Raw genomic sequence first — 18365 nt, forward strand, 5'->3', positions numbered from 1 at the left:
TGCTATGATATTTTTAATAAATATAAGAGAGTGCAAGCCAAACAAGAGCCAAGGGGAAGGACATAGGTCCTGCCACATGCCTAGGATAAGCCCTCTTTTCTGAAATCTTCTGATAATTTAATATTCATGGAAACCAACTGATCCTAAGCACCAGAGTGGGAGCCAAAAAATGGACCTTTTGCAATTATATACCCTAGCTTCTAGCTCAAGGGCAAGAGCCATCATCATACTTCAGTATCTCAATAAAGTCATGGTGGTAAAGCCAAAAATGGTGTAAAGGGAACTGGCATTTTGTTGATGACTTCCAGAGGTGGATGGTACTTGGCCAAGTCTTGTGTGTTGTTTGAAAATAAGTTCCAAATAAATATAAGGAAGAGTCTTTAATATTATCACTGGTCTCTAATCAGGTTTGCCTTTTCTGTTGGCCAAAACTTCAGATAGCAAATATTGAGATACAAATCCTTCATGCTGGAGTACTTGAGCAAACATGAGTCCATGCTCTGTTTGACAGCTAACAACCCAGGGACCAAGCTTGGATGGAATCTCTAACATATTTAGCAACCATATCCAACCAAAGAGGTATCCATATCCACTGACTGATTCTCCTTTGCTGCGCCTCAATTTTTGTACAGATTGGTTTGATGGGCTAACCTGGAAGGAAATATCTTTGTTTCCTCTCAGAGCTGGCATGTGTCCAACTGGCCTGAAAACATCGGAACTCTTCCCACTGGGAATGTGGCTGAGGGGGTTTGGTGGCATCTACCCAGCCCACCAGCATTTTATAGCTGAACCGGTGCCCAGGATAACAGAAGATGTTTGTGGCATTTACAAAGGATGATCCATGATTGGTTCCATGATCATGAGAAGGAGGCAAGGAAATCTATTAAGGATATGATCTGCTTGACACCCACCTGACCATTGTCCTCAAGAACCACGGCCTATTGATAATGGAAGGCACTGCCTCATCCATGAGTGGGTGCGTCTTGATGAAGTTCAACGTATCATCGGGAAACTCATTGGAAGTTGCATATTTTTCTAAGGAGGAGGAGCCAGCACAGCAACCTGGCCTAAAATGAAAAAAAAAAAAGGTGGGAGGGAGGGAGCTTATTTCACGCCTTATGGCAAATTCTTTGAATGAACTGCTTCACAAAGCATCTGGCAAGAGGAAGAATGCACCACAGGCAGGGAAGAAGTAGAACAATGCTGAATGCCCCCAAATAAAATATGCTTAGATTTCCTCTGGGCCACCTCTTCATTCCATAGAGGGAGACTCAGCCAGGGTTTAGTTCAGCTTCAGCTAGGGGTAGCTCTACTTCCTCCCAAGGAATGAATGCTAGTTGGCACATATTTAAGGCACTGCACTACTCATCCTAAAATCTTAGCAGAGGTTCTTCAAGAATTTGTTCTACAAAGGGAGAGAATTAAGTTGATGTTTTCACAAGTGTAGAAAGCAAAGTCTTTCCAAAAGCTGCTCAGATACATACCAGCAAGAATCAAAGTAATCTTATTACCTAGGCTCAGAAAACATGAGAGTTCTCTAAGTTTTGGTTGTTGTTTGGCTTTGTCTTTGACTTTGGCAGGTATGGAAAGCCAATTATACTGAAGATTCTTTCCTGAAAGGTTGTTTCCTTGTTACTGAACAGTGACAATGAAAATTGGCTTCTACAAGAAACTCTAGTTTCAGGACATCCTAGCAAAGCCAGACCAGGGAAATGCCTAAGCCAGTCCTGTCTGCAGACACCTGGCTCACCTGCGAGAACCAGAATGAAGACTGGGCCCCACAACCAGGCACAACCCCCTTCCAGGCACACACTGCTTCTCAGTTCCACCCTGTTTCACAGCTCTAACTCAGCCAGCACTGTGACAGCATACTAGTGTCTGCAGGAGGGATGAAGCAAGCATGTGGGAAGAATCAGGATAAACCCACTGCCACAGTTAGAAAGTCACTTAAAGGATGTGACCTGAGGACAATGGCTTAGTAACAGCATCTTCACATGCCCAAGAGAGCATGTTATATCTGACGCCTCAGGCTTAATTCCCCTTCCAGTTTTAGTAGGTAGCTTACAGAAGGTTGGGCAATTACTTAGAGAATCTATCTGAGGTTGCCCGGGTGTGATTTTTGCACCTAGTCTGCAATCCATAAGGAAAGCAGTATGAACATCCCAGCTAATTCAGGTGATGGAGATGAATGAACCACACGGGTTCTCCCCTGCATACAGTGTTTCACCTTAATTAGGCTAATTCAAGTAAATGCACTGGACTAGGTACTTTCTGATGGGGGCGGGGGTGGAGGATGGAGGAGGACACTAGAAACCAAAAAAATTAGTGTCATTGGGCATTTAATGTCACAATGAAATTGTGAATTTTTGAAATTCATAAATTCATGGGCAGGAAGGCAGGCACATGCAGATGTTTTTATATACCTTAGATTATAAATGAAGGCACAGAGTGTGCACTTCATAGAGAAGGTAGGCATGGGGTTGGGGGAGGAGGAGACTTCCACTTCTGTCCCATTCTCAAGAAAGTAGGAGCTGGTTTAGTTTGAGAGATAAAAGAGATGACAGAGGACCAAGAGGTTGTCTCTGAACCATGCAGTCCCTATGAAAGCAATTCTAAGGCACAATTTGAGGAGGAAAGACTCTGCCCTACAGTTGGATCTAAAACAGATCAGAACCTAGCAGATCAGAGATAGCTTCATGCTCCTTTGTATCCTGGACTTTTCTTGCCCTTGGCCTGGACTCCTGGGCTAGACAAGGACTCAGTTTATCACAAAATCCAGGGAACAAGATTTACAGTTCACACTTTACTAGGGTAAGACATGGATCTCTGTAAAACTGAACGGAAGCAGACAGGAACAGTGGAAAAATCTCCCGAGCTATATTAACTTGCAAAATATACCTCACATCTCTGGGCCTCAGGTTTCTTTTCCCCTAGAGACCAATCATTCTAAGATTACACTGGATAAACTGCAGATACAGAGGTGAAGCAAAGGACTGGAGAGACACTGCTTTGTATAGAGCTACAGGTGACTCTGGGTTTGGCTAAGGGGATGAAGGCAAATGACTATTTGGGCATTTGTATCTCAAAGGACGGCATGGAAAGGATTCACGTGGTCACTACCAGGAGAGAGGTTCACCATTTCTAGAAATTTAAAATAGCCACATACATGTTGGCACGTACCTGGGCTTAGGCACTCGTTCATCAGGAACTGGTGTCCATGTGGCATCGGGAGACTTCTGTTCTTTGAATCTTCCAGTAAAAACATTGGCAATGTCGAGCATGTCATAGGCACAGACAGCAGACCCAGGGATGCTGCAGAAGGACATTTCACAAGACACGTTACCCACTCAACAGTTATGCACACAGCTTAGAAAACATATTCCAAAGAAGTTTTCTTGTTACAGATGGTCGCAATAAAATTTTTACTCTGAAAACTATATATATAAGGGATCTTAATGTAAAAAGAGAATGCTTTTGTCAATGAAATTTGCATCAATGGCTTTAAAGAAAGAGCTAACTACAGTGAACTCACTGAAGAGTGAAAAAAAAAAAAACCTTTATGTTTTCACCAACTCTGGAAACTGCTTTTGTTTATAAAGCAAGAATTCTTGAGCTGGAGATTTAGAAGTTTCATAAATTCCTAATACTACTGAACCATCAATAACCTAAGGACAAAATCTCTGGAGAACACCCTACATCTCTAATATTGTTGAAGATCTGAGGTAAGGGTGCCTTCACTGTCCACATATTGCCTCTTGAAATTTGGTTCTTCAAGTTGAGGAGTCAGAGTATGAGAATGCGTGTATTGGGAATGTACACATATATTAGTCACTGTATGCTTAAATTTTTACTTCCTGTTCATTTGCATACGACTAAGTAATTTAAGGCTCTAAAGCATCAGCACTTTGCAAATAAAGTGCTCTATAAAGTGCTAAATAATAATAATGATGGTAATCTCCATGTATAATTACATTCTTGATTGGCACTCCTGGAAGGACTTGGGGATTTTTTTTTCATCAGTGGTGGGAAGACATGAATTATTCATTCATCTGGGCACAGTGTTTACATTTGAACCCATGTTGGTTTTGACTATGGTTGCTCCTTGATCTTGATCAAATCCATTGCAGGCACCAGCTGGCCAAGAGTGTTAATGAGGCTTCGAGGTCAAGGGCCACTCCACTGCAGGGGCGCCCAGGGCCAGAGATGTGGGAACATCCGGGGCCTTTGCAGCATGGGAACATGCTACCGGCCAATGAAAACGATTTAGTCTTGATTTTGCATATGCCGAGAGGATATGGCAATCGCTTCATTAATGATTAGGAGAATTTTATGCCATCTTTCATTTCATGATGCAACAATTGAAGTATTACTAATAAAGCAAGGAGTAGAGAGAGGACTGGGAAGGTTATTTAAAACAAGTTGGCAAGAGAAATGGAGAAAATGTAAAAGATTATCTTTTTTAAAAGTATCTACAATATAGGATAGAATTGGTCCAATGCATTGAGGGAGGCGGCCCCAGGTGGGTGTCCTCTGACAGGTCAATAAATAACCAGGGTCCTTTTGGCAGGTGCAAGATGGAGTCATCTGAATCCTGAATCTCACCCTGTAGAATTTTAATGAATTTCCAGTGTTTTTAATTCAAAATCTACCACTCAGGTCATGAAAATAGTGAACACGAGAATGTTAGACAAGTGAAAGAGACAGGAAATAAATTCCTGAGTTCCAAAACTGCATCTTCCATCTACTGGCTACTTGGAACAGGTAGAATAACATTTTGAAGTCTGTTAACTCAAGTGTAAAAAGAGGACAATAGCATCCAGTTTCCAGGATTACTGGAAGGATTTAGAAATAACACGAGGAGTGTTTATATGCCAGGTATATAAATAGATAGTATTGTTATAATTTATCAAATGACTTCCCCTAAAATCCTAATCTAATAAGGCTTATAAATTATTTTGTGTTAAGTGCTTCTGAGCTACAGATAGTGGTTGGCAATTTTTCCTTCAATTGCAAATACTGTGTTTTAGAAGAAACCCCCTAGGGAAAGAAAGACAGGAAGAACCGATGAGGTCACCACGCCAGGGCATGGTTACCTGTTATAAGGTGTGGAAAAGGTTGCCAGGACAACATCACGGCCATTAATACGAATCACATCTGTAACCGCCTGAAGTATGTTGAAATAAAAATGAGAGTCTCCAGGAACTGAGCAGTTCAGGCGAGCCTTAAGAAAAGATGTCCACTGTTTTTCCAGGACACGTTGTGACCCTCCCATGTCATTCTTGCAAACCTGAGCCACTCTTGGGAAAACTACCTGCAGAGGAAAATCACCCAGGGAAAAGGAAATGCATTCATGTTACAAGAAGATGTTCGTAGAATTTGTCTTTCCTTGAAAATAGAAATACAACAAGGTGCTTAATTTAATTCCGTGTTTCTAAAATCAGTAGTTAAAAAAAACCCAAACCTAAAAAAACCCTGAGGAAAACTCAGCATTGGAACAGCATGTTTTAAAAGATAAGGCTGTGGCATTTAATACAGTGCCATAAATCCTTCAGGGGATCAGCTCCCAGTCACATAAACTCATTTCCATACAGACTGTTTAGCTTTTATTTTTTCAAACAAAAGCACACTTGGTATACATTATCTCTGCCATTCTCACTGGCTGCGTTTAGGCCCCAGTTTCATACTCTGGGTTTAAGCTCCTCTAACTGTGCAAGCCACCTTGAAATTCTATTTGTGCCCTCCGCCTTCACAGCCTGGACCTGTTCTCTCTAGTAAAAATATCTGAAAAGGACATCTGCTATGTGTTCTAGTGCTTCTTGCAATAAAGACAAAAATTAAGACTTGATTTGCTTAAAGATGCTGGATATTATCCACTCTCTGTGAAGCAAAACAATTAAAAAGGTAAAAGTTGTTTAGTATTCCTGGAAACCAAACCTTAAGGTACATGAAGCTTGATGAAATCAAACATCTGTCAATTAAATTTTCAATAGAAACATTTAAGAGGTTTCCAGTTACCCGTTACTGTTCTCAATGAGTATATAAGGTTTCAAGACAGCACAATGTTTCACTGCTACCAATCTTTGGCTGGATCTTTTTAAAATGATGATTCTGTCATTAAGATTTATGGGTCTCATCTCAAGGTCATTCATAACAACATTGATTCAAAGAGGGTTTCTGAAAATGTTATAAAGGAAGCCAGGGTTATCCTCCCCTCTTACCTTTCCAATTGTGTTGTACTCCACCGCTATTTCCCTAAAGAAGAAGTAGATATAGTCTCCATAATCCACTGCTTGTACAAAGTATGGCTCTGTGGACAAATGGGAACTTTAACTGGGGACAAGTCACAAAGCATTAAAAGAAGAACCTCAAACCAATTGTAACCAAAGCCATCTGATTGATTAAAAGTGTAGGGCCATTAGCTATTTGGCTAACATAAACATTTCTAATGACTTCACACATGCAAGTGCTGGTGATTTTATAAGGCATTTGAGCCTACAAATTATCTCTTTTGGAAGCAGTTGCAATAACTATAAAAAATAAATGAATTTTGCATATTTCAGTAATTCTATTTCCCACATTAGAATGCCCATATTACAGAAAGGGTCCTTGTCAACCCTGACTCATACAAGATTGTGAAGGGCTTTATTTCTTCTCCCCTGCCTGCCTCCAATGCCCTGTCCCCTTCCATGAACGAACCGTTCAGTTCTTTTCATGTGGGACCCTGAAATGATAGTTTGAGGCAGGGAAAGATAAATGTAATGTATTCTATTGGTGGCATTGGAAGTTTTGTTAATACTCCAGAAACTCATGGGAAGGGAGAAAGAGAGGTAAATAAATCAATTGAGGCAAAAGATGCAATTTAGACTTTTCTGTCTGTCAGAAGCCATTACTAAAATGAAACTACAGTCTGACCCATCCACACTCTAAATCTCCCACAAGATATGTATTTCCCCCACCAGTCCTCTTGTCTTCTATTAATTGTTTGCTTACCTTTCAACCATTTTGAATCGTGTTTGACAGTCCGTAGGGTTGGGCTGTCTCCAAGACTGCGGTAAATGACTGCATCTATGGCGAGGAAGTCGGTCACTGTGGCTGAATACAGTTTTCCATCTTAGAAGAAGAAAAGAGGTGAATGAGATGGGAGCAAGGCAGTGGAGGTTGGGAAATGCTTTCCTGCATCAGGCAAATAAGAGAGGACAACTGGGAAAAATCCAAGAGTGGTTGGGAAAATACTTGACCCACATTCCTAACCATTTTAAATTGTGGTCATGAGAGAAGAAACATTTTTCAATTTTCAATTGCATGGCAATTTCCAAGCAGCAGCAGGTAGGGGAACAGAGCAAATGATAAATGTTTGCTTCACTTGAGTAGATGGACCTTGACTGATTCTCAAGGCCAAGGCCCCTTGGAGGCTGCCATTGCCACCACATGGTGGTAAACTGGATTGGGGGGGTCTAGGAAATGACAGAAGCTGATTGTATCACCAGAAATTTTAAGGAACAAGCAGAAGTAATGAAGTTCTCACTCAGCTTGAGCAAGTGGGGAGTGGAAAAAAGGAGTCCAGAAGCAGAAAAGGATTTGACAAGATTTTGTTCCAGTTCTCTAAACTACTTACACCTTGAGAGTCATGAAAGTTCACTAAACCCTGTTGACCCATGTTATCATTAGCTTAAATAAGCAATATTTGCTTGAGTATTTCCGAAGTCACAAACTGAAAGCATCCTGGTACACAAGATGTCAAGGCCAAGAAGAAATGGGGAAGTGATGATGCAGGGTAAAAATTGGCTTTTCTTTAATAATTCATGCTTTCGGGGAGATATGCTCAAGGGGACTCTGAAGGCAAAAGAGAAGGAAAAGATTGAAGATCAATATCCCCTACATTTTTGGTTCTTTCCTGGATTAGCAAATATTCTTCACACAAATAATCAAATAAGGATGCTCTAGCGTGTCAAAATCATCTAGATTAAGTAGTAGCAATTATATTCAAAATTAAAAATTATTTCCTTGATTCATTTTTAATGGATTACCTGTCTTTATTAATTGTATGTAGAAGCAACAGGTATAACATAATACTCTTTAGCCTCTTCCACTTGTGGGGTAGGCATAATGATTGCTTACTTTAAAAAAAAAAGCTTATTCAAACATGTAAGCAAAGTTCTAGATGTCTATGTTTAGTCTTTTTTTTTTTTAAAGATTTATTTATTTATTTATTTCTCTCCCCTTCACACCCCACCCCTATTTGCTGCGTCGTCGTCTTTGTCTGCTTCTGTTGTTGTCAGCGGCAGGGGGAATCTGTGTTTCTTTTTATTGCGTCATCTTGGTGTGTCAGCACCATTCTTGGGCAGGCTGCACTTTCTTTCACGCTGGGTGGCTCTCCTTACGGGTGCACTCCTTGCGCGTGGGGCTCCCCTACATGGAGGACACCCCTGCGTGGCACCGCACTCCTTGCGCGCATCAGCACTGCACCTGGGCCATCTCCACACGGGTCAAGGAGGCCCGGGGTTGAACCACGGACCTCCCATGTGGTAGATGGACGCCCTAACCACTGGGCCAAGTCCGCCGCCTACCTTTAGTCTTAAAATAGCTGACATTTGCTCTTCAAAAAAATTTAAAAAATAAAAAAATAAACCAAAAAAAAATTTCTCTGGTTCAAGTTAGCGCTCCCTCAATACTGCATTATCAAAAGCCATATATCAATGAAAGTTGACTGCTTTGGTTAGATTAGAACTGCAGATAGCTAATCTTTCCATTGATAAACACATACGTACGAATCACAACTTTTCTAATGGAATCATAATCCCAGGTTGTATAGAACCACCTGGATAGTGGGGGGCATTGAGGAGTAGGGTGGGAGTCCTCCTAACCCCTCTCCAGGACTCTTGATCTGTTTCCATTTCAACACTGTGTATCCCACCATAACTTTTATTTGCACCACAGAGCACTATTCTGCTACTTGTGGTAATCTGTAGACCATTCAGTTGCAACAAAGGCCTCTAATAAAGGCTGAGCTTTCAGGAGATAGCCAACATTCCAAAGAGAAACTCTTTAAATATACCTGTTGGGGGGTGGGGGGCGGGGAGAGAGCGGTCATCGAATTCTCTTACATGCCTGCCACATGTAGCCCCTGTATATAGGGTGGCGGTGCTGGTAAATACTCTGTCCATCTCTCCTGCCCCAGGCTACAACATGCTCTCTTTTCAGATTATAATTAACAGTAAATTCTCTGCTGCAGCCCACATCCTGCACGCTATTGACTGACTCAGGTTACAAGTGTAAGCTGCTACCCGGGTAGTTATGCTATTGAGGATATGATCCAGCACTCTAGCTCTGGCCTTGCTCCTGCCTGTGCTTAGGAATGGGTCTATACAACTGTTTCTTACCATGCTGCATCCTAGTACCATTGCTCCCACTGCAGGGAGAACCTGAGGAATCTTCCCTTTTTAACTTGGCACAAGTCATTTCTATAATCTGTGACTGCAGAATCAGGCTAACAAATAGGTGGCAAAGGATGAGGTCTGAGGAGCCAGGAACTGATCTTGTTCCATAATCAAGGGCCTAAAGTCCGTCACCTCGCTAGGAATGTGCCAGCTCTTCTCCATTCATGGAAATTGCAACTAACTGCTGTATTACATGCTATAGCTCTCATTTATTATACATACACATTTCTCTACACCCAGCTCCACATATTCAGATGGCAATGAATTCCTAAATAAATTCCTAATTAAGACACACATAGAAGCACATGCAAAATCCCATCATATCTGAAACTGTGATGGCTTTTTTATTATCACTTGAGATCCCTTGCAATGGAAGGAAGGGGTGGGAATAGGAAACTGCATCTCTGCTCCTCACCACCATCTTTAGGGCAGAGATGGAGCTAGGCATGTACTCTAATCAGGTCAATGAGATTTGAGAAGATGCTCGCTGGAAGCTGATGGGCCCGTTGTCACTGCTCTAAGAAAACTTCCAGAAGCTTCCTCTGTTTCTTTTTCCCTTCTATATGTGGACAAGAGGACATGTTGCCCTAGTTGGGGCAGCCATTATCCTTTGACCAGGAGAGCAGCCCATCTCATGGTGAAGTTGATGCAGAGCAGAAAGATGAAAAGAAGCTCCGTCCTGGATGAAATTGTTGGTTTGTTGAATTCAGCCAATACCGAAGTCTACTCAGCTTTAAACAAAAAATCCACATTAGTGGCTTGAGGTAAGATTTTCTGCTACTTGAGCTGAAATGTGCTCCGATGCATCACAAATTCAGCGTGCCATGCTGCTGCTATTTTCTGAAGGCACAAAGGCACGGCTAAGTGTGGCAAAGATTTCTTTCGAGAAGCAAAAGTACAATTTCCATACTAATTGCAAGTGGAAAAGGCATTCTTAATTACAGTATTCACCAGAGAATCAAAGTACAACCGTGACTCCATGAATCCTCTAGAGCAGATTTGCAGCAACAGGTTTAAACATACGGAAGCAAATGCAATGAGAAGAAATCGAGTCTCTTACCTGCAAACAGTGCAATGTTGGCGTGTTTGGCATCATAAGGGCATCTGGCCATTCCACTAAATTCATCCCCAAAAGGCTCCAAAGTGTCCATCTGAATGAAATAATAGGATTTAATTAGGAATAACCACAACTAACAGTAGTAATAGTAATTACAATGTATAAAGCACTTCTGGGATCAATCTTTTAGTTTCAGATGAGGAAACTGAGGCTTAGAGAGATCACTACTTGACCAAGATTCTGCAGTTCAGAGACTGAAATTTGGTCATGATTGCATGCCTCTTAACCATTACAATAAATTGATTCACAATATCTGTCTGGAATGGTTTAGAAATGAGCATCTTTTCCCTTGGAAATGGAGTTTTTGAGGCAATCACCTAGAAAACCTACTCCCCACTCACCTGAATTATCTGTTGAGCATGAATTCTACAGTGACCTCAGTTTTTGGTTTTATTCTGCCTTTGTGGGTTAACCCCCAGTAAACGGACAGTGGAGGTTATGACATGCTAGCTGTCATAATAACATGGCATCGGCAAAGGGCTTGGAACATGGATGCAAGCAGAGCTCAGGTGGCCTCCTGCACCTAACTCAGGATCATGGAACATTAGCTCTGAAAGTGACTTTAGAAACATGTCCCACCCTCAAATTGTGCAGATTGGAAATGGAGGCCCAGAAGCTGAGGGACTCACACAGGTCAAAAGCAGTAAGGAGTGAGGTCAGTGTGTGATTTCACATGTCCCAGTGTCCAGCCCAGGCCTTGTTCTTTTATGCTAGAGATTGTAACTGGCCTGCAGGAGAGTTTTGTTTGGCCATCTTGGTATTCTTTTAAAGAAACTGAGTCCAAGTTTTAAAATAGGGACATTTCACACAAAAATCCAGGTCTCCTGCTTCTTGAAAAAGTAGAAAATTCAATTTAGGTTCTTCTTACCCAAGGGGCAACGATGAGCCACATCTGAATAGTACATGCCCCCTGCCATGGACTTTCAGCACCAAGGCCCTTTCACCCACAGAATATATTTACTCCCTTCTTTTTTTTTTAAAGATTTATTTATTTCTCTCCCCTCTCCCCCCCGCCCCTGTTGTCTGTTCTCTGTGTCTATTTGCTGCGTGTTCTTTGTCCCTTCTGTTGTTGTCAGCGGCACGGGAATCTGTGTTTCTTTTTGTCGCACCATCTTGCTATGTCAGCTCTCCGTGCATGCGGCACCATTCCTAGGCAGGTTGCACCTTCTTTCGCACTGGGGGGCTCTCCTTACATGATGCACTCCTTGCATGGGGCTCCCCTGCGTGGGGGACACCTCTGCATGGCAGGGCACTCCTTGAGTGCATCAGCACTGCACGTGGGCCAGCTCCACATGGGTTAAGGAGGCCCGGGGTTTGAACCGTGGACCTCCTATGTGGTAGACAGATACCCTAACCACTAGGCCAAGTCCACTTCCCTTTACTCCTTGATTCACTCCTACAAGTTACCTTCCTGGCCCCACAGGTATTTGTGGGTGTGGCCAAGCCTTGCTAGATGTTCTCCAAACTCCATTTCCCTTTCCTCCACATCTCACTAAACTACATTTCCCATTCCCCCTTGCAGTCCAGTGTGGCCACGTAACTGAGCTCTGACCAGTGAATGTGAGTGGAAGTGATAAGCACCACTCCTGGGTCTTGCTCCTGAAAGCCTCCCTGGGTCCACCACTCATGCTCTATTCCCACAATCACTCACCAGATAGAAGGAATCCAGTGGAGGATTCTGAGACCTTGGGAGATGTCAGAAGTATGAGAAAGATGGAGCCCAGCCCTTTAAATAACCTCAAAGGCCTGAATCAAGATGTAAGCAAGAAGTAAAATTCTATTGTTTCACCACTAATTAATACTAGTCAGAGGGTGGCCTATATTGGTCAATAATTACAGTGGTTTCTGCTTTACACCACACTGTCTCTTTCCTTGCTCCATGAAATCTTCCCCGTATCTAAAATGTCAATACCACCAAGTCCATCAAATGATCTCCTCTGTAATCATTAAGATTTTCTACAGTCCTTCATATAATCTTAGGGTGTTTTGTTTGCACATCTGGAAGTTGGATGGTTTTACCACAGTAATAACTAAAAGAAGATAAACCTAAGACTACACTGGCATTGAGGAAGGACTCACAGAAGGGCCTTTACCTTTAAAGTACTTGGGGTCATTGCCCAGGAAGAAGGAGTGAGGTTCCCACTAGCAGCAGTTAGTGTTGTCCAATCAATTGCGTCTTTTCTTCTAAGCCCCAAAAAATGGTTTCAGGGTGTGACCGGCCTTTTCCATCCATTACATACTTTGAAATGTCCCTATTGAAGTCGTCTTATAATTTTTAACTGTTGCTGAGATTCACATAAATCATTTAGGTTAAAAACATATTTTTTTAGGGCGGAAAAGATGTTCAAACCAGAGATCCTTTAAAGTAAAGTACTCATCCCCTCAGCGCATTTTTATTAAAGTCTTTTTCGTGATATTTTATCCCAACAAGAGCTTCCTGTTGAACTGTGACAGACTTTGTGGTCTGTGGGTCTGGCAAGTACTCAAAAGTGATGCTTAGCACACAATGATGCAACAGAAATGCCTTTTTCCCAAGCAGTGCACACTCTAATCCTGGCAATGGGAAACAAAATACAAGGGGGATTTGTGTTTTTATGTACCTACTTTATGTGGCTACTGCTATAGCTAGCCAGAGGTAGGAAGCATGAAGAATGAAGTATTGGTTTGTAAGTTTGGAAGGATCCAGAGACAAAAATATGCCATGGTGAAATCCTCTTTCCATGAAATAAGAACAAATCCTTGTGGTAGTCAGCAAATCTGAGACTTAAGAGCAGTGTCTGGGAAATTAAATCACCATAGGGTACAGATAATTATATGAAGAACCAGCCGGACATTTGCAGAAGTTCAAGAGGTTTAGAGAACAAGAGGAAAAGGTATGGAACGTGGTTTTAGATTTATAGCGGGAAGCCTTTAAAATTCCTCCCCCGATAATCTTATTGGGGACTATAATCTTTCTAACACATTCAGCTTACTTCCGTTGTACAAATGGTATAAATCAAAGCACAGTGCAGAGACAGAGACTGAAAGCTTGTCACCTTTCTCAAGTTACCCTAATCAACTTGATGCTCTCATGCTATGAGGCTCCGGGTTTTCCAGTGACTGGTCATTGCTTTTGCTTTCAACCTTTGGTTCTGATGTGTTGATAACAATCAGTAGTGTTTTCTATGAGAACCAAAGCACTTAAGAGAGAGGCTTTCCATTCTCCCTGCAGCCAGACATACATTATGTCCTATATCATCACAAAGTCCTTCTGTGCCCTTTCCTGAGGCACACCAAAGGTTTCCATTGCCCTCCATAGTGCTAGGCATCTAGACAGGGACTGAGTGTCAAGAACATTCCTGTCTGAAGCTTCTAAGAGGCCCAGCCTCCTGGAAAGGATCGTGTCTCAGCAGGTGTGGTCCGAACAAGCAAGGGGCAAAGGTGTCACCAGAGGTGAGGCATCATGGGGAGGGGAACATGTGGAGGAAGAATGAGCTGGACCATACAACAGCCTGTGGGTCACCGTGTTAAGAAAACCTGTAATTTGTCACAAAAGATAGCTTTCTGGCTAGGGAACTCCTTGGGATTTGTTAGAAGCATTAATCTTAATGAGTTTTAAGCGATGACAAACAGGGATGGAATATTAAGTGGTACATTGGAAGTTGACACTTAAGCTGCATGCTGTCACTGGTTAGGGTAAATTCTGGATAGGACCAGCTGCCTTTTTAATAAGCTGATGGATCCTGTCTTTTATTTAAAATTTTGATATTGGTTCATGATGGATTTTTTTTATTATACTTCGATTTTTTAAAATACTGCATTAAAATATCATTTATCCTGATAACTGAATTTTAGGATGTCCCTTAAATTTTGTACCTCTCTTGCCTCACTCTAATCCTTGCCCTGCTGGTGCCCATTTCCAAACATAATATGAACATATAAGGGTAAAAGAAACCGTCCCTTCAGTAATACATAGGGTTTTTAAAAAAACAAAAACAAAAACTGCCCATGCAAAGACTGGTGTGCCCTCTGGTTTCGATTCCAGTCTATCACGGTTTTTCTCATTCTCCACAATCGCAGGGTTCACTAATACCTTTAAGGGTGATGAAATGCACACTACATTTCTACCCTGCCTTTCCCTAAGTCAAGGCTTACCCATCCATCTTCTAGTTAGATATCTCTATTCATGTCCTGCAGGCTTCGCCATCCGCAGGGCCAGGCATACTCATCATGTACAACAGGGAACTCCCTAACTTCCACCGTCTCTACCCAGCTCCACTGCAGTTCACCGATGGTAACTCCGGGGTCTGTTCTCTTTTCTCTATTCCTTGGGGCAACCACACCCATGTGCCTCTTTGGCCTCTTTCTTGCTATCACTCCTTACTTCTCAGACCAGCAGTTCAGAACCAAATGGAGTTTCTCCAGCTCAACAGGCTGTTTCCAATCCCCTACCTCTGTTCCTGCTACTCCCCTAGCCTGGAATACTTCATTTGGCTACTTTCTACTTATCCTGTAAGACAAAGATCAAGTATGATCTCATGCATTCATTTATTCCACACAAGTTTATTGGGCACCTGCCTGGAAGGCACTATGCCAGGTTCTGGACAAGCACAGATGTGGTCCTTGCACTCAGAGCTTATGGGTCTCTTATGGTTTGGGGGCAGGGGTGTTATACCTGTGAGAACAGCAGGTAGAAACATTTGAAAGGAGAGGGGTTATCTACCTCCTCTGGAAGCCTTCCCTGACCTTTCACTGCAGGCTAAGCTAAGCACTTTTGTGCCATGCTCCCAAAAATATCCTGTGTACTTTCCCCATGATAGTGACACCATGGAATTAGCTTCTGGTCCTTGTCTGTCTTTTGTAAGGGTGGGGCCTCCTACCTCCCTTTACAAACTGAACATGCTAGAAACTCAATACACATTTGCTGAGTAAAAGTCTAGCAGAAAGAAAGGACAAGGAAAAGTAAGAGATGGAAAACCAAGACCTTAGATCACTATCACCTCTGTTTCCGCCAGGTGGTGAGCTCCCTGCTTCTTTGGCAACATCCCCATCAGTTGCATCAGGTCTAACTAGGTTTACTAACTCTTTGAGAGTTAGTCCTTCATTTTTTCCCTTACATAAAGGGTAAGGTCAAGGAAGACACTCTTATCTGAGTGCTAAATGAATTAAATTCCTGAGTTCCTTAAAATCTTACCTACAGGAAAAACTACAGCTTCGAATGGCATGCTTTTGAGATGTCTTTTAAATTAGGAATCACTCATGATATAAGTGTGCTTTTGTGCTCAGAGGAAAGATGATGGGGGTGGGAGGGAGAAAGAGAAAGAAAGAGAGGGAAAATCCACATGGTATATGGTAAGGACATCGGTCTTTGGAAAAATGAAGAATGGAGTCTCACAGAAACGAACTTTGCTGGGTCAGACATAAAGATATGTCCATCAATTCTGAACAAACAAGAAGCTTAGAAGCCTGCTCAGGATCACTCATGTGGAGCAACACATTAAGTTGAACAAGTGAGAGGAACCTCGGTGGTGTTGAATTACCCCTCTTGGGTTGCTGCAGGTACGATCACAGTAAATTATGAAATACCTCCTGGCTGTGTGATTCCAGATGGGCAAAATAGCATTTACCTTAAAGTTTCTGCAGGCAGGATTGAAGGCATTAGTTCCACAGACAAACAATGTATCATCATTTTTCTTTAGAAGAACTTTAATGAAGTTGTGGCACTCATCCTGAAAAAGAATTCAAACTTTTTGTTGTCCAGTCCAGTCAATGCAGAAACCCATCTTTCATGGGATGCCATGATATGCCCAGAGTAAGGTTAAAATGAAACTGACTTAAGAGTTCCTCCATTAAAAGTTAGAGTTCCTAAATATGTTGTGTAAACTCGTGGAGTTAATAACTAGAATATAGGTAATCAGAAAATAGAATTAGGGTAGACAATGGAAAGCTGAGGATTAATCTGTGCAGAACTGGTAAAAAGGTTGTTTGTAAATCTTTGGAAATGACTAGAAATGGTTAAAACACATCATAATGCTTTGTAACTAGCAGAGTTATTATATGGGTATGACTGTGGTTGAAAGAGAAAGTTCAAGGTCATGTATATTACTAGAAGGAAAGCTAAAATGTAACATGGGACTGTATAATATAGTGAAACCTCATGTGAAATACAAATATGGGTAATATTGCATGTATAAGGCTGTTTTTACAAGATATAAATACAAATAAACTAGAGAGATGGAAACAGAATAGCAGTTATGTTCAGCAGGGGAGGCATAGAGAGATTGAGAGGTGATGAAGTTTTTTTGGTCTGTTTTGTTTATTATTATTATTATTACTAGAATAATGAAAATTCTCTAATAATGATTGAAGTGATGAATGCACAACTATATGATTATACCAAATACCACTATTGTATACTTTGGATGGATTTATGCTGTATTAATATGTATCAATAACATTGATTTGTTAAAGAAAAAGTTAGAGTTCCTCCCAAAGTTAACCAAAAGAGGACATTGACAACAACTGCTTTGCAAAAGTAAATTTTAAAATGGTGTAGAATGGAGAAATGTGCTTTTATGTCACAAAAAGGAGACCAGGTTGGAAGTGCCAATGTTGTATCATATTATTTTTAATGCCAGATGCTCCAGTGTCCCCAGATGTACATGGCTCCCAGCTGAAGTGTGTTTTTATGTTGTTGCATGACCAAAGGCACAAACCCCTGTATGTCTGCAGAAGCCTTTTATGAGCTCTTTCACAGACTCCCTGGGGGCATTGGACTGCGAGGTAGGGCTGGGGGAAAGTGCACTTAGAAGAGTGGGGGGCAGCCAGCTTTGTGCCCATAATCCCTGGTGCACCTACGTAATTCACAATGCAAGGCTAGCAGCTGTTGTAATGTTTCATCACATTAAAAGCAAACTATTTTTGCAAATTAAAGCCTTCAATAAGTTGATGGAAAAAGCAATTACTGGGGAAAAAGTGAATGGCATGATCCATTCCACTTCATAGTCATCGGCTGGAGATAACAGTCAAAAACTTAACCCAAAGTGGCAGCTGCAGGAAAAATGAAAATTGCCTACCTTATGTTTTCCCTTCATTCTGCATGTGTCTACATCAGCCTGCCTAGATTTCCACGTCAGTTTCTGCCGGGATCAAGACAAAAATCAATTAGAGCCCAGAGATTGTTGGATTTGATTTTAGAAGTAAGAGTTCCCTTGGGGAGACTAGAGGCTGAACATATATTTATTGAAAGCTTTCTGCACCCTTTCTCCATGATTAATTCACCATAACAATACAAGATTAGAGATGGAAGTGTTCATTTAATTTTGAACTCCTATCTATTAATTAAACTACAAAATGATCTTCTTCTCTTTGAGATAAAGGAAAGAATAATAAGTGTGGAAAGGCCACATGAAATGTTCAAACATGGTAAATCATACTCATTTTGATAAAATACATGATCTTGCCCTTTTCTTTCAGTTGATAAATCAATTTGTGTAGAGTTGCTTTTTCCCTTAAAATAGGGAAATCATTTTCTTAAACATAAAAGGGATGTTCACTTTAGGTAGACAAAGATTTAATTCAGGCTATACTCCTTCATGTAAATGAGTGGACTGAGGGTTCTACTTCTATGACACAGATTTCATTAACTAAATACCTTCATGTGGACACGTAAGGAAAGTTTAGGTTATTCTTTCTATGCACAAAATGGATAATAATCAAATTTCAGAACCAACAGAGTCAAACTCAACATTGCAAGACATGAAAAAGTAACATCGAAACCTTTGAGGAATACATGTGTGGGCTAAAATTTTACATGTGAAAACTGGCATTTT

The 18365-nt window shown here is 41.3% G+C and overlaps 1 protein-coding gene across 13 annotated transcripts in view; it reads right to left on the reverse strand.

Annotated features, from left to right (window-relative positions):
• SEMA6A (semaphorin 6A) overlaps positions 1-18365 on the reverse strand; it is a 125522-nt gene that overhangs the window by 35698 nt on the left and 71459 nt on the right. For all 13 annotated transcript variants that reach the window (XM_004467268.4, XM_004467265.4, XM_004467263.4 and 10 more), the window contains 8 exons: positions 17610-17672; positions 16161-16262; positions 10498-10588; positions 6991-7110; positions 6219-6307; positions 5094-5311; positions 3181-3312; positions 912-1067 (listed from right to left, as the gene is read on the reverse strand). In XM_004467268.4, coding sequence (XP_004467325.2) covers positions 912-1067; positions 3181-3312; positions 5094-5311; positions 6219-6307; positions 6991-7110; positions 10498-10588; positions 16161-16262; positions 17610-17672 — 971 coding nt within the window. The remainder of the gene's footprint in view (positions 1-911; positions 1068-3180; positions 3313-5093; positions 5312-6218; positions 6308-6990; positions 7111-10497; positions 10589-16160; positions 16263-17609; positions 17673-18365) is intronic.

The sequence above is a fragment of the Dasypus novemcinctus genome, chromosome 2 (assembly GCF_030445035.2).
Source record: "Dasypus novemcinctus isolate mDasNov1 chromosome 2, mDasNov1.1.hap2, whole genome shotgun sequence".
NCBI lineage: Eukaryota > Metazoa > Chordata > Mammalia > Cingulata > Dasypodidae > Dasypus > Dasypus novemcinctus.